Raw genomic sequence first — 15977 nt, 5'->3', positions numbered from 1 at the left:
GGGCTGGAGAGCCTACCTGAATGTTTGGCACTCTCACAGGGCTGAAATGATCTAATGAGAATTTGGGTCCCAGGAAGGAGATGGGACCTCGGTGGGGACCCTGGAAGGGCCACCCCTAGGAGTCCAAATGAATAAAACATAGACCAGCCATCATAAAACCTAAAACTTGCTTTGAACCAGCTTAGTCCCAAACTAGATGAAGGCGATGTGCCCTTACTCCAGTTGTGTGCCATAAAGTCAAAGTCAATACTCTCTGGAGGCAGAACAAAGTTTATTAGGAATGCCATAAGACAACACAAGACTAAACGAGAAAGACCAAGAAAAAACACAATAGAAACATACATGTAAGGAAGAACTTTTTTTTTTTTTTTGAGACGGAGTCTCGCTCTGTCACCCAGGCTTGAGTGCAGTGGCACGATCTCAGCTCACTGCAACGTCTGCCTCGCAGGTTCAAGCGATTCTCCTGCCTCAGCCTCCCAAGTAGCTGGGATTACAGGCACGCGCCACCATGCCCGGCTAATTTTTGTATTGGCCAGGCTGGTCTTGAACCCCTAACCTCAGGTCATCCATTCACCTCGGTCTCCCAAGTTGCTGGGATTACAGGCATGAGCCACCGTGCCTGGCTAGTATTTTGCCACAATTTAAAATAAATAAATGTTTTTTTTCAGGTTTGTGCTCAGACTCTATTCTAAACAGTCACGTGGCAGCTTACTCTTCTCCAGGCCTTGCTGCCGGCTTTTACATGTTTATTGTTTGTGCGTTCTTGTCATCTGCTCGGTAGATGGCAGCTTCCAGGTGCTCCTAAGGGGCCAGGAAAGAGAGTGAGAAGGCACGGAGGTTGCCAGGTCATCCCGCTTGGGGCCCCGCCCTCATCACCTCCCTCAACCGGGTCTCCTGCAACTCTTGGTGGGCCACCTCGGCCACCGCTTCGCCCTGAGCTTCCTGCTGCTGCAGCTGGGCAGTGCCTCCTTCTCAGAGGCCAGCTGCTGATAGGTGGCCACACACTGCTGCAGGTGACCCAGGTAATGGTCTCGCTGCTGCTGCAGACTCTGAGCCTCTTGGCTCTTCAGCTCCACCTGCAGGATAGGCGTCAGGGTAGGTAGTGGCTGGCTTCCAGATTCTGGGCCCATAAACAGGGTGGCGAGGGCACTGCGGGGCTCTGTCGCCTGCCCAGGCCCCTTGCCCTGGCCCCTTCCTCCAGGCCTAAATGACTACCTCCCTTGCCTAGAGGCCCATGCCTCCCTCCCCAGCCTCAAATCTCACACCCTTCTTCCCACCATTTAAACTGTAGGCCACAGACTGGTGGAAAAGCAGAGGGAGCCAACCACCATCTGCTAAGTTGTGGTGAGGTCGTTCTGTATGATCTCCAGGGTTTCCACGCACCTTCGTCTGCTCCCCCCAGAGCTCGGCCTTCCGCCCCAGCTCCCCCAGCCTCTCCTCCAGCTCCTGCAGCCTCACCTCCAGTTCCTGCATCTTCTCCTCCTGGTGCCGCAGCCTCACTTCCTGCTCCCACATCTTCTCCTCCTGCCTCCGCATCTTCTCCTCCTGTTCCTGCATCATCTCCTCCTGCTCACGTATCTTCTCCTCCTGCTCTCGCATCATATCTTTCTGCTTCCGCACCTTCTCCTCCTGCCTCCACATCTTCTCCTCCTGCTCCCGTATCTTTTCCTCCTGCTCGTGCATCTTCTCCTTCTGCCTCCACATCTTCTCCTGCTCCCGTATCTTCTCCTCCTGCCTCCATATCTTCTCCTCCTGCTCCTGCCTCTTCTCCTCCTCCCGTATCTTCTCCTGCTCGTGCATCTTCTCCTCCTGCCTCCACATCTTCTCCTCCTGCTCGTGCATCTTCTCTTCCTGCTCCCGTATCTTCTCCTCCTGCCTCCCCATCTTCTCCTCCTGCTCCCGTATCTTCTCCTCCTGCCTCCACATCTTCTTCTCCTGCTCCCATATCTTCTCCTCCTGCCTCCACATCTTCTCCTCCTGCTCCCGTATCTTCTCCTCCTGCTGGTGCATCTTCTCCTTCTGCCTCCACATCTCCTCCTGCTCCCGTATCTTCTCCTCCTGCCTCCACATCTTCTCCTCCTGCTCCTGCCTCTTCTCCTCCTCCCATATCTTCTCCTGCTCATGCATCTTCTCCTCCTGCCTCCACATCTTCTCCTCCTGCTCCTGTATCTTCTCCTCCTGCTTGTGTATCTTCTCCTCCTGCCTCCACATCTTCTCCTCCTGCTCCTGCCTCTTCTCCTGCTCGCATATCTTCTCCTGCTCCTGCCTCTTCTCCTCCTCCTCCCATATCTTTTCCTGCTCATGTATCTTCTCCTCCAGCTCCCGTATCTTCTCCTCCTTCTCTCGCATCATCTCCTCCTGCCTCCGCATCTTCTCCTCCTGCTCCCGTATCTTCTCCTCCTGCTCTTGTATCTTCTCCTCCCGCTCCCGTATCTTCTCCTCCCGCTCCCGTATCTTCTCCTCCTGGCTCCACATCTTCTCCTCCTGTTGCTGGTTCAGGCGGTTCCACAACTCGTTCTCTTCCACCTGGGCTTGGAGCTTTGCTGACACACTCTGCAGCTCCTTACCCAGGTGGTCAGCCTCCGCCTGCAGCTGCTGCTGGAATAGTGAAAGTGTTGGTTTGAACCTCAGAAGGAAACAGACTCATGAGCTAGCCATATAAATGTAATCTATAGGCCAGGCACGGGGGCTCACGCCAGTAATCCCAGCACTTTGGGAGGCTGAGGTGGGTGGATCACGAGGTCAGGAGATGGAGACCATCCCGGTTAACACGGTGAAACCCCGTCTCTACTAAAAATACAAAAAATTAGCCGGGTGTGGTGGCAGGCACCTGTAGTCCCAGCTACTTGGGAGGCTGAGGCAGGAGCATGGCGTGAACCCGGGGGACGGAGCTTGCAGTGAGCCAAGATTGTGCCACTGCACTCTGGCCTGAGCAAAAGAGTGAGACTCCAACTCAAAATAAATAAATAAATAAATGTAATCTATAAAATAATGGTTTTCATCCAGTATCCTTTAAAAAAATATTTTAAGCACTAACTCTGAGATTCTGATTCCCCAGGCAGGGCCCCAATTTGTACATTTTTAGCACACTCTAGAGGATTCTATGGTGGGACCAGAACAGGAACCCAAATTTTCCAGCTCTTGGCAGGAGCCTCCCCATACCCTGCATGATCCCTAGACCATGGTCCCAGCTGGGTGGGGCTCCCACAACCCCCGGGGCTGCAGCCGCTCACCTGTGGCAGCAGGAGCTTGGCCCTCTCCAGCTTCCTTTTTAGCTCCTTTACGTTGAGCTGGATCTCAGACTTTTCAGATTCTACAAGTCGAAGTTTTTCTTGTAGTTCGGCATTTTTCTCCTTCAGCTCCTCATCGGTTATGCTATGGCCAGAGGCAGTAGAGAAAGGAATGAACGAAGAACAGAAAGGACCGCTTTGGTGATCAACCCTCTACTTTCAGCCCACAACCACAGAACCGTGGCACTGGAAGGGACCCCAGGAATTAAAGGTCACAGGTGGCAGGCCAGAGAGAAGACATGAGTTGCCTGAGGCTACCCCATGAGTCAGTGGCACAGCCGGAACTAGAGCTTCCCTGTGCACACATGAAAACCTGTAGGAGCCTCTCCCCATGCTCACCTGTACCCCCCACCTCCCAGCACACCACCCACGCTAAGGGCCCCCAGACCTCCCATTCCACCTTCCCCCATCCTACGTGTTCCTGTACAGTTCCAGACTCAGGGTGTCCCTCTCCTTTGTTAACTCCTCGATGTACTGCAAATAGAGAAAGGTTAAGTCAAGACAGAGCAGGCAGAGGAGTAGCTGGACGACCAGGAACAACAGCTACTGTGACTACTCCACAGTAACACTCCCTCACTCTCAATCACACCTGACATGTTCTCAAGGCATTTCCAAGCCCATGGTCTCATTTGTTTTTCATTTGTTTGTTTGTTTGTTTGTTTTGGCAGAGTTTCATTCTTGCTACCCTGACTGGAGTGCAATGGCATAATCTCGGCTCACCACAACCTCCCCCTCCTGGGTCCAAGTGATTCTCCTGCCTCAGCTTCCCGAGTAGCTGGGATTACAGGCGTGTGCCACCACACCTGGCTAATTTTGTATTTTTAGTAGAGATGGAGTTTCTTCATGTTGGTCAGTCTAGTCTTGAACTCCTGACCTCAGGTGACCCACCCACCTCGGCCTCCCAAAGTGCTGGCATTACAGGCATGAGCGAGAGCACCCGGCCCTCATTTGTTTTTCAAAGAACTCAGTGAAGGTGGAAGGGACAGGGAAAGAGACTGAATTTAGGGCTGGCTAACAGGGGCCCAGAGAGATCAGATAATATTGCTATTGTTATTATTCTTATTACTACCACTGTTGGAACCTTTATTGAGTGCTTCACCAGGCACTATGCTAATAATCCTATTTAATCCTCATAACCTCCATAGGAGATGGTTACCATTATTATCTCTATTGTGTAGATGAAAAACATGTGGTATTAAAGGTTAAGTGCTGCCTAAGATCACCTACAGCTGGGATTTCAACACCCAGGTATATCTGATTCTCTAAGCCCATTCTTTCGCTGGAGGTAGGGGCACAGTTAAGAAGGAGGAAATTAATCCTTTGTCGAATTTTTGAAAGGGTGATACGTTCGCATAGTCCAAAACTCAGAAAGTCCAGAAGGGAAATATCTCCCCCCCACACTGTGCCTCTATCCTGAGTTTTTTTTATGAATCCTTACAAACATGTTTTATGTATATTACCATAATATGTACACACACACACATATATACCTGCTCCCTCTCTCCACACAAATAATAACATACTCAAGATACTCTTCTGTACCTTTATGGTAAAAGTACCCTAACCGCCACTTAGGACTTGGCCAAGGCCACAGCCAAGGATGGGCAGGGCGGGCACTTGGCCTCTGAGTTCTATGTCCAGTGCTCACTCCCCACAATGCTCCCCAGCTCATCTGCAGCAGCCCACTCAGCCCCAGTCTGCCTCTAACAACCACACACAAAAGCAGCAAGAAATGGCAATGCTGCCTTCTGGGCAGGACACCTCCATCCTACAGAAGGGAACTTTAGGCTCACTCCTCCATCTGCGAAGCTGGGCTCCCAGTGTATGGGGCAGTGGTTGGACTCACCTTATCCGCCTTCTCCTTCTGTGTAGTGACGGCAGAGAGAGCCTGCTCTAACTCTCCTGCAAACTTCCATGAATCATGCAGGCGGCCGATCAGATCCCTGGCCTCTCCTGGAATGAGAGACATTCAGATGTGGCCCAAAGGACTCCCCCTAAAGGCCTGTCAAAGTGCCAGGTTCAAGGATGATGGGGTGCCAGATTCCCACCTTCCAACTGTTTGACAGCTTGCTGGCTGTAATAGAGTGCCGTCTGAAGCTCGGTTTTCTGACATGTAAGGATTCGTATGGTATGAACCTGGGCCTTTGGGAGAAAAGACAAGCAAATGCTGAAAGAGAAGCAAAGAAACATTCCCCAGAGGACAGGAGGGAACTTCACACCCTCCACTCACCTCTAGCTCCCTCCTTAGAGCTTCCTGATGTTGGTGGTTTGCCTTCTTTTCCTATAGAAAGAGGAAGACAGAGCTCTTGCTAGGAGGAGGCAGAGATGGCACAGCAAGAGACATGCCCCCAGAATGGCACCACTGCCCCAGGACAGGCCCACCCATGGGACCAGTTCATCAGGGACCCTGTGGGGATGGGGTGGAATAAGGGGGGTGAGCCTTCTTCCCCAGGCTAGGAGTGGGGGAGATGAGACTGGGGCCTCTACATCTGAGTGCCCCCAAACCCAGCGGTCATGTCATGAGCAAACAAAGAAATCGCGTTACTTCTTCCAGCTGAGCTCGGTTCTGTTGTTTCTGTGGGGAGAGTCAAAGGAAGGTGACTGAGGGTGGCCTCCTTGACTCTATTCCCCAGGCCAGGAAGCAGTAGGCAGGGGTCAGGAATGGATTTAAAAGGCACAGTTCTCAGACCCAATGGGAACACAAACTGGTAAACTCTCCTCAACTCCCAAAGAAGAAGGATTTGGGTCTTTGTTGGTTTTTGCCCACAGCCACGGAACTCAAAGTCTGAAACTAGATTCTCTTGAAAAGACAGTAACAGAAACCTTCAGAGATGGAGTGTGAGAAAAGCCCACCCTTCTGCCAGCTTGTGATTTAGAAAGGTGGATTCATTCAGCAAACATTGAGCACATACGAGCCAGGGACAGTTCCTCACAGTGGGGATAGAGGTTAGAAAAGGCAGACAGGAGTCCTTGGCCCTGAGATTTCCATTCTAGTGGGCCTTTAACTGTCAGGCTCTCAGAGCTAACAGAAACCTCTGATACTCTCTAACTCTACCTCAGCAAATGCAAGCCCAAGAAGGAGAGTTTACAGCAGGCCCTGGACTAGGGATTAACATAAAAACACAATGACAAATCTCATTTAAACTTCACAAATACAAGTAAAACAATACCACTCCTGTTTTACAGATGTGAAAAGAGAGGCCCAAAGAGCTCAAGCAATTTGCCCTAAATCATATCCCTAGCAGATGGAGAGGTAGGATTCAAATCCAGAATTCTTAACCAGTACCTGGCAGTTCTTCCACAATCTTAACAATTACCCTCCACCACCCCTTGGGCCCGCTGTCCCCAGGAGCCTGGCCAGCCAAGACTCACATTCTCAGGTGAGTGGCAACCATCAGAAGTGGTTGTCTCAGAGTTAGTGCCATTATTTATTTTCTTCTTTTTGGTGTCGCTTGCTCCTGCACCAACACTAGGGTTGGTCTGGGCATGATGGTCTCTCAACTGTGGAAAGGAAGAGCAGTGATACTCATGAGAACTACAAGCTCCTACAGTCACATCCTGCTTTACAGTTTATACTAAATACTCTTATAGACCATCTGATTTAATGCCACCAACTGTAGGAAATGTTGTCACAATCACTTAGTGACTGAGAGAGATTGATACCATGGCTGAAAAAAAAGGCAGTAATGGAACTTAAACTCAGTTTTCTGACTCTGAGCTCTGGGATTTTGCCACAAATCAGCAGCTGCCAGGGACCAAAACCAGAGGCAGAGGTAGAAAAGCAAATATTAAGTAGGCAGGAACTGTACACCCTCACACGTCTGTTAGTGTTAAGAAGTACACCAGTACCTCTCAAACCTTTACATCAATGTATCCTCATGGCAGAAGGCAGCCTTTCTGTTAAATCCGGGAATTTAGCAGAAAGAGGACAACCCAAGCCTCATTTCAGAGAGAAGTTTTGTATACTCTTATAAATCTATGTGACTTTCATCCCTAAGTACATTAATGTTTCATCTCTCAATAGAATCAAGGGAAACTGATGCTTCAGAAAGATGCCCCATATTTATCCTGTGGCACTCAAAGTACCCCAGGTTGAGATGAGATGAGGAAGACTCAAGCTGTCAAGTCCAGTTTCCCAAGATCTGTTCCACAGAAGATAAGCAGATCTCACTCCAGAAACCAGTGACTGAGGGGCACTCTGGTCCCAGAACAATGGAGAATTCAAATCTGAGGTGCAGAACTCAGAAAAAATGTTAAAGTCTCTCTGGAGAGTAGAAGCCTGGGAGAAAATCCAACCCAACCCGTTCTCCCATTGCCACCCAGAGACACTGTCAACATGTGGAGCTCATGGGGGAGGTGTAGGCTTTTCACACTGTCAACGTCTGTGGTAAGGAAGTCAGGCAGCCTGAAACCTCTCTCTTCTAGGTCCCATGGTCCCCATTCCCCTTCCAGCTGGAAACCTGTGCTGCAACCAGAGGAAACAGAAGTGGGCAAGAACACTTAGGGGACTGGGTCCTAAGACCAAAGGCCGGTCTCGTGGTAGTAATGACAGTTTGTAGAGGGACTGTGACATCACTACATTCCACTCCTCGGTGCAGTGGCGGGGGTGGGGGGGACACATGAGTGCAATGCCCAAGTTGCCGCTTTGAGACTGGGGAGGGGGGTCACAAAATTGGGACCCAGATCCTTGGAGATGTGACCCCAAAGAGCCCCGGGAGGTCAGGCTTGGGGCGGCAGGAGGTGAGGGCCAAGTAAGGAACAAGGAGCCCCAGGAGTCACGTCCCCAAAGTCACCCTGTGGCAACTGGTGAGGGCAGGTTCTGGGGCACCCAGGTCCTTGGAGATGTGAGCCCAAAGAGCCCAGGGAGGTCGGGTTTGGGGTAGCAGGAGGTAAGGGCAGAGTATGGAGTTGGAAGCCCCGGGAGTCACCTGCTCAAAGTCACCCTGGGGTGCCAGGCAGGGCAGGGGCAGGACTCATGTGGGGGTTGGGCTGACTGACAAGATTTTGGTGTGGGGATCCCAGAGGTACTGGGGGGGGCCCAGCCCGGTGTGCCTCGGGAGTGGCACAGACTGGCAGCAGTTCGGCTGTCAGAGGGAGCCTCAACTTGGGTTGGGGTGCTGGTGCGTTTACCTTTTCCTTGGCCTCGGCCAATTTGTTCTGTCGGGTTTCTTTGTACATCGTGGGTTGGGTAGGGAGGTGCGGGTGGGTAGGGGGGTGGGGATGGGTAGGGAGGTCGGGGTGGGTAGGGAGGTGGGGGTGTGTAGGGAGGTGGGGGTAGGTAGGGAGGTGGGGGTGTGTAGGGAGGTGGGGGTGTATAGGGAGGTGGGGGTGGGTAGGGGGGCTGGGATGGGTAGGGAGGTCGGGGTGGGTAGGGAGGTGGGGGTGTGTAGGGAGGTGGGGGTGGGTAGGGAGGTGGGGCTGTGTAGGGAGGTGGGGGTGTGTAGGGAGGTGGGGGTGTGTAGGGAGGTGGGGGTGGGTAGGGAGGTGGGGGTGGGTAGGGAGGTGGGGATTGTCAGGGAGGTGGGGTTGGGGCCACATCAGCACGATCCAGGTGAGGACAACTATACACCTCCAGTCACCTCTACGTCGCTGTGTGACTGAGCCAGAGGAGGCGTAACCAGGGCTGCACTAGAATGCAGAATAGGGGCGTGGCCTTAATGCTTGAAGCCCATTGGCCAATGAGAAAGATGAAAGGAAAAGGAGGTGTGGCCAGACAGCAGCGTGTCATGAAGGACCTGTGTTGTCACAAGGAAAGCTGCCCATGCAACTGCTGTCCCCGCCCACTCCAGGAGAGGGGCGGGGCTGGCTTTCACTTGAAAAACTTTAAAACTTTATTACCTCAATTGAGGTACAAATCCTATTAAAATGGAAATTTTATAGTGTGCTTGATGATTGATAAAGCAGACTTTAGTATCCAACATTCCAATAAGATAAAGTAATCACAATGTTTTCTCTTTTTTAGAAAAACTTTCTCTTATTCTCCTACATTAGTGTTAAGTTTAAAAAAAAAAAAAACAAGAAACATGTCTAATATCTTTAAAAACACAAAGCTTTTGAGCCCGGCGTGATGGCTCATGCCTGTAATCCCAGCACTTTGGGAGGCTGGGGTGGGTGGATCACCCGAATTCAGGAGTTCAAGACCAGACTGGCCAACATGATGAAACCCTGTCTCTACTAAAAATACAAAAGTAGCTGGGCATGGTGGCAGGTGCCTGTAATCCCAGCTACTTGGGAGGCTGAGGCAGGAGAATCCCTTGAACCTGTGAGGCAGAGGTTGCAGTGAGACAAAATCATGCCACTGCACTTCAGCCTGGGTTACAGAATGAGACTCTGTCTCTAAATATATACGTACACACACACACACACACACACACACACACACAAAGCTTTCTGTTTAATAAGCACTCAAAGTTCTTTACAGGGTTAAAGCAAATACAGGACCCTTCTAATGTAAGGCTAAATGGTAAGTGATGGGGGAGAGAAAAAGGACATAAATAACTCCCACTCTCATGAGGTTAATCACTAAATCCTATTTTTCTAGAATCACCTGGCCTCTAAGCCCTGAAAATGAAACTGAATTTCTCACTAGATACTTGGCTATGACTTGCAATCATGAAAACCAAGAATTGTGTTTTGTCACTGTGTATTACTTGTTACCTGGGATCAAGGGTTGACTTTTTCATGATTTGCTCCATTACCTGTGTGCTTCTTATCTCAGACGAAACTAAGCTTTTTTATAGACTTCTACAATTTACAGTTAGTATGTAAGAGTGGCTCTCAAACATATAGTCTCTGGACCAGGAGCACCTGGGAACTTCTTATAAATGTAAATTCTCAGGCCCCACCCTAGACCTGATGAATCAGAAACTCTGGAGTAGGGCCCAGCAATCCGTGCTGCAATAAGCTGTCCAGGTGTTCAGGAACCTCTGCCATACAGCAGGTAGAAAAATGTGTTTCCTTCTATAGGTCCAAAGCCAGGGATACTATATGTTCTGTCTCGATATGAAACAATGACATGCAATTAAAAGACATAAATCTCCTTCCTACTTCCACCCTCCAGCCAGTGTGTTTTATTTTTATGAGTTCAATAAGAAAACGTGTGGCAATCAGAGATTTCATCTAAAAAATATATTTACAGGTATCAGTTCTCATCCAGCCTGATCTCATCCAATATCATTTCTATTCTCTTACATCTAAAGTTTTAGAAAAGGATCTTCACAATATAAGACTCCGGCGCACTAGGAATTCTATGATAAAAGGCAATGTAGATCTGAATGTCCAAACTTACTAGAGAAGAAAAGTGGAGTCACTGGCTATATTTTCAAATTGCATTCAACAGGAAATTAAAGTTTTGAATTTTTTTCACCTTCATCCTTCCAAGTTAATAGAATTAAACCAGAATACTCCATTCTTCCACAGCCTGTAGCCAGGCATACTTTTACTGTGTTACTTCTTGCTTGTCAATGGATATAAAGCAAAGTCCTGGTAGGCACATTTTGTATACTTGCAAAGGTGCAAAACTAAACAGTTCCCTCTATTCAACATTAAAACAAAAGTCCTGTAAACCTCAGATGGTGAGTGTAATACTTCAGCACTAGCACGAAAGCCTCAAATATAAAAAGATAGCAAGAATCTCGCTAGCAAACACAAGTAAGCTCTTGGCCGGGAGCAGTAGTTCACGCCTCTACTCCCAGCATATTGGCAAGCCAAGGTGGGGTAAGTCAGGAGTTCCAGACCAGCCTGGGCAGCATAGTGAATTCATATCTCTACAAAGGAAATTTAAAAATTAGCTGGGCTTGGTGGCACACACCTGTAGTCCTAGAGCTACTTGGGAGGCTGAGGTGGGAAAATCACTTGAGCCCAGAAGTTTGAGGCTGCAGTAGCTATGATCATGCTACTGCACTCCAGTTAGGGTGACAGAGCAAGATCTAGTTATTACATTCTGTCCTGCTCCTGTTTCCACTAAAATCACTAAGTTAAAATGTGTTCATTCAGCAGGATAAAAATTAACTGAAATTTGACTTTGGTGCTTTGCTAGCAAAAAATAAATAAATAAAGTGAAATGACAAATTACTTACTGGGAGAAGGTCTTTGTAACCTCAATGACAGATTAAAGGTTTGTATCCTTAGCCTATAAAGAAATCTTTAAAATTACTCAGAAAAAAAAATGAATGATTTCCAGCAGAAAATGGACAATGGAGAAACCGGCACCTCCCACAAGAATAAAGATGGCCAATAAGCAAATGAAAAAGATTCAAAAGCGCTAGAAATCAAAGAAAGGTAATGAAAACAATGAGATTTTCTGCTTAAAGACCAGTGAAGATGACAAATGGAAGGGGGAACCTGGAGCTCTGTCCCTGTTGGTGGGAGTATAAACCCAACCAATTTTCCTATAGGATGATTTCAACATTTCTTTTAAAAATCCTAAAACTGTTTTATACTATTTTCCTCTAGAAATTCTACTTCTATGAATTCAGTGTAAAAATCCTCACTCGAGTCCATTAAAATATATATAGAAGGAAATTCACCTCTGGGGTGGCAATCATTCACTTACCATACACCCAGCGATTAAAAGTGATGATGCCAGGATATATTTCTCCCATAGAAACATGCTTAAAATATAGTAAGTGACAAAAGACCATGTACTATGATTCTACTTTTTAAAATGTTTGTAGCATAAAAAGTGTGAAAAGCAACAAACCGGAATGTTTTGAGTGGCAAAATTAAAGATTTTTCTTTATATTTTGTCATCCAAATTATTACAAAAACAATGTGATTTCCTTTATAATCATGGAGAAGTGTTATTTTCATTTATTTATATTTACATTTCTTTTATTTTTCTTCTTTTTTCTCCTGTATGTATCCCATGTAGGCTACAGAGCTTAAATCCCTGCCTCTTGAGAGAAATCAGCCCATTTTCGGGACATGCAGTACACAAAGCTGCCCCATCTTCCCTTTATTTTTATTTTTATCTTATTTATTTATTTTGAGATGGAGTCTCACTCTGTTGCCCAGGTTGGAGTGCAGTGGCGCATCTCAGCTCACTGCAACCTCCATATCCCGAGTTCAAGCAATTCCCCTGCTTCAGCCTCCTGAGTACCTGGGACTATAGGCATGCACCACCATGCCCAGCTAATTTTTCTATTTTTAGTAGAGAGGGAGTTTTCCCATCTTGGACAGGCTGGTCTTGAACTCCTGACCTCAAGTGATCCATCTGCCTTGGCATCTCAAAGTGCTGGGATTACAGGCATGAGCCACTGTGTCTGGCCTGTCATATTATTTCTAAACTTTTGAGTGACATTTCAATTAAGTTAAATTTAATTCTTACTGACCTGATCTGTTATCCTCTGTTTAATGATATCTTCCAGTTGAAAGGTGTTTCCTCTGTAATCACAGGTGCAAAAGGAAATACAACATGTATTCATTAGGTGGATATCCACTAAACCACGGGTTCACGCATTGTATTCCTTAGACCCTCAGCATCAGCAACATGTGGGAACTTGTTAGACATGCAAATTCCTGGGCCAGCCTCACACCTCCTGAATCAGAGAGTGGGGAAGGACAGCTATCTGTGCTTTAATAAGCCTTGAGATGCTCCCTGAAGTTTGAAAACTACAGAACTAGAATACATATGGTAGTAAGTGCTCATACTTTATCCAAGGTACTAGGGACTCTTCCCTCTTTTCCATTCTCTTTTCTGTAGAAATAAAATGAGAGCTCCTTTGGATTTAATGGGTATAAGAAAGAAGGCAATGAGATGACCAGGGTTTCAAGTTAGAGTTCAAAATTTAATCGGTGGACAGTGACAGGATGCAAGCCTTCTAAACAGATTACTGCCAGAAAGCTGATTATAATCCATACATTAGATATCATTAGTGTATTGATGTTAAAATTTTTGGGTGGATTAATGGCATTGTGATTATATAGGAGAATGTCCTGGTTCTTAGATGATATCTGCAAAAGTACTTAACAGTGAAATGCTCTGATACTGCCAACTTACTTTGAAATCATTCAGGGGGAAGAAGGGCACATATACAATCTTCCATACGTGGAAGAGAGAAAACAAATATGACAAAACGTTAACTAGTGAATCCAGTTGAATAGCATACATATGTTCACTGCATGATTTTATCAACTTTTCTGTGTTTGCAAGTTTTTAAAATAAAAAGTTGAGGGAAAGAAATATCACCCCAAATCTTTCTATGAAATGGGACCATAGAAAAAGCAGAGAAGTGAACACTCTGCAGAAGAGTGCACCACACCCATCCGGACAGCATGGTCAAAGCGCAGCTCTCCTCCAGGAGGCTCTTCTCTGGTCTCTTCTGTGTTGTCACTTCCCCCACACGCAGCCAAGGCTTTTTTCTAACAACTCTTTTTCTAAAGATGTAATTTTTGTCATTCATCTAAGAAAGAGAAAAAAGAATTAGTATTCATTTAGAAAACAAAATTACACTTACATTTGTGAAAAAGCAAAAAATACTTTGAAAAATGGGGAAGCAAGAAACGTACTGTTCTACAATTCTGTTCTGTTCTTACCGTCTTTTTATTCTTCCAATGACTTCCTATTCCTGCTGCCTATGGTGGGGTGAGCTGCAAATGATTTCTTTTCCTCATTGGTTTAAAATGTCATGTTTATAATATACTACACTCCCCCAGAAGCATTTGGGTTTATTTCTGGGTTCTCTTCTATTCAAGTGATTTATCTCTTCACAAGCCACTATCAATTCTGATTATTAGAGCATCCTAAAGTTAAGTAATTGTTGTTTTTGTTTTTGTTTTAGTTTTTGAGATACAGTCTCTCACTCTGTCGCCCAGGCTGGAGTGCAGTGGCGTGATCTCGGCTCACTGCAAGCTCCACCTCCTGGGTTCATGCCATTCTCCTGCCTCAGCCTCCTGAGTAGCTGGGACTACTGGCACCCGCTACCACGCCTGGCTAATTTTTAGTATTTTTAGTAGAGATGGGGTTTCACCGTGTTAGCCAGGATGGTCTCGATCTCCTGACCTTGTGATCTGCCTGCCTCAGCCTCCCAAAGGGCTGGGATTACAGGCATGAGCCATCATGTCCGCCTAAGTAATTCTTTGATTAGAATATTAGTATTTGATGGAGGTTGACCCTTTTGACTCTAAACTCAAATTCTTATTATCTCTAACTTCTAAAAGACAACAATTATGACTTCAGTGTATAAATACCAGCTTTTTCAGCTATCTTACAGAATGCTCTTATTTTCCTAATGTCAATTCAGTTTATCCATTCAGTTTTCTCTCCAAACACTAGTGTTTTCATTTTAGTATCCCTAATCTTTTTTTTTTTTTTTTTTTTTTGAGACAGAGTCTCACTCTGTTGCCCAGGTTGGAGTACAGCTGCACAATCTCAGCTCATTGCAACATCTGCCTCCCAGGCTCAAGCAGTCTCTCACCTCAGACTCCCAAGTAGCTGGGACCACAGGCACATGTAACACACCCAGATAATTTTGTATTTTTTTTACAGAGATGAGGTCTCACTATGTTGCCCAGGCTGGTCTCAAACTCCTGAGCTCAAGTGCTGGGAGCTCCTGAGCTCCCAAAGTGCTGGGATTACAGGTGAGAACCACTGCTCCCAGCAGTTTTCCTAATCTCTTATCTTTATCTTTTGTAGCTGCACTGGCTTATTTGGTTATTAACTGTTAATGTTAATTAACAGCGGTAACAGTAATACTGGACATTTTGTCTTATTCCTGATCTTAAAGGGATGTTTTTAGAATTTCACCCATCATGCATGATGGCAGCTTTTGGATAGATGCATTTATAATCCACTAGGAGTAAAAAAAAATTAGAAATAAATATTGAATTTTATCAAAGGTCTTTCTAACATATATGGATGGAACCGTGTATTCTCTCCTTAACATCTTGCCAGCAGGAATCATACCAGATCTTCTAATAGTGATTCAAGAGAATAAGGCTCATGTGGTTGTGTGGCATAATTTTCCCACTGTGCTACGTTTGCATCACTAGTCATGAATGAGAGAGTGTGTGGGTTTTAATGCTCTGTTTGTCAGGTACCTTTGTCAGGTTTGGGTTTTCATGCTCTAACAGTTTCAAAAGAAAAAAGTTTGAAAGTTCTACTTTATTCTTTATATGAGGAAATTGCAATAAATTACTTGTGATTTACTGAAAACTTTGCTTGAAGCTCTGATATAATTTCATAGCGAAACCAAACCTTTCTTTCTTTTTTGTGGGGGAGGGTGGGAGGAGCAGGATGGGAGGACACTATCTCATTGATACTTTATGTTTCTTTTTCTCCTTTAGAATTTATCTTCCAGGGACAATCTGACAATGATGAATTTAACTTAGATTCACAGATTTTAAAAATAATTCTTTTGATATTCTTGGTATCATTTATTTGCTTATTCTCCAGCTCTGTTGCCCAGGCTGGAGTGCCATAGTCCAGTCATAGCTCAGTGTGGCCTTGAACTCCTGGACTCAAGTGATCATCCCCTATCAGCCTCTCGAGTGGCAGAGACTATAGGCTCACGCTACCACACTCAGCTAATTTTTTACACTTTTAGTGGAGATGGGGTTTCACCATGTTGTCCAGGCTGGTCTCGAACTCCTGGGCTCAAGCAATCCTCCCTCCTCAGCCTCCCAAAGTGCTGGAATTACAAGTGTGAGCTACTGTGCCTGGCGCGATTCTCATTTTTATTATAATAA

At 46.4% G+C, this 15977-nt stretch overlaps 1 protein-coding gene across 5 annotated transcripts; it reads right to left on the bottom strand.

Annotated features, from left to right (window-relative positions):
* Positions 1 to 251: 251 nt before the first annotated feature.
* LOC134738381 (golgin subfamily A member 6-like protein 22) lies at positions 252 to 13464 on the bottom strand. 5 transcript variants are annotated; one of them, XM_063653164.1, is made up of 10 exons: positions 12623 to 12963; positions 6663 to 6791; positions 5836 to 5865; positions 5521 to 5571; positions 5339 to 5432; positions 5137 to 5243; positions 3706 to 3764; positions 3234 to 3375; positions 1459 to 2598; positions 252 to 801 (listed from the first exon to the last, which is right to left on the bottom strand). In XM_063653164.1, exons 1-10 carry the CDS (start codon positions 12713 to 12715, stop codon positions 739 to 741), a joined length of 1908 nt encoding a protein of 635 aa, XP_063509234.1. In that variant the 5' UTR covers positions 12716 to 12963; the 3' UTR covers positions 252 to 738. The 5 variants fall into 5 exon arrangements, with proteins under 5 accessions (XP_063509234.1, XP_063509237.1, XP_063509236.1 ...); XM_063653167.1 differs by lacking the exon at positions 12623 to 12963 and adding an exon at positions 8421 to 8538 and having other exon boundaries at positions 1459 to 2595; XM_063653166.1 differs by lacking the exon at positions 12623 to 12963 and adding an exon at positions 8421 to 8483.
* Positions 13465 to 15977: the final 2513 nt, after the last annotated feature.

This window comes from Pongo pygmaeus, chromosome 16, assembly GCF_028885625.2.
Source record: "Pongo pygmaeus isolate AG05252 chromosome 16, NHGRI_mPonPyg2-v2.0_pri, whole genome shotgun sequence".
NCBI classification, from domain to species: Eukaryota; Metazoa; Chordata; class Mammalia; order Primates; family Hominidae; genus Pongo; species Pongo pygmaeus.
Note: the sequence above shows the minus strand (reverse complement) of the source record. Positions and strands in the feature narration are given on the sequence as shown.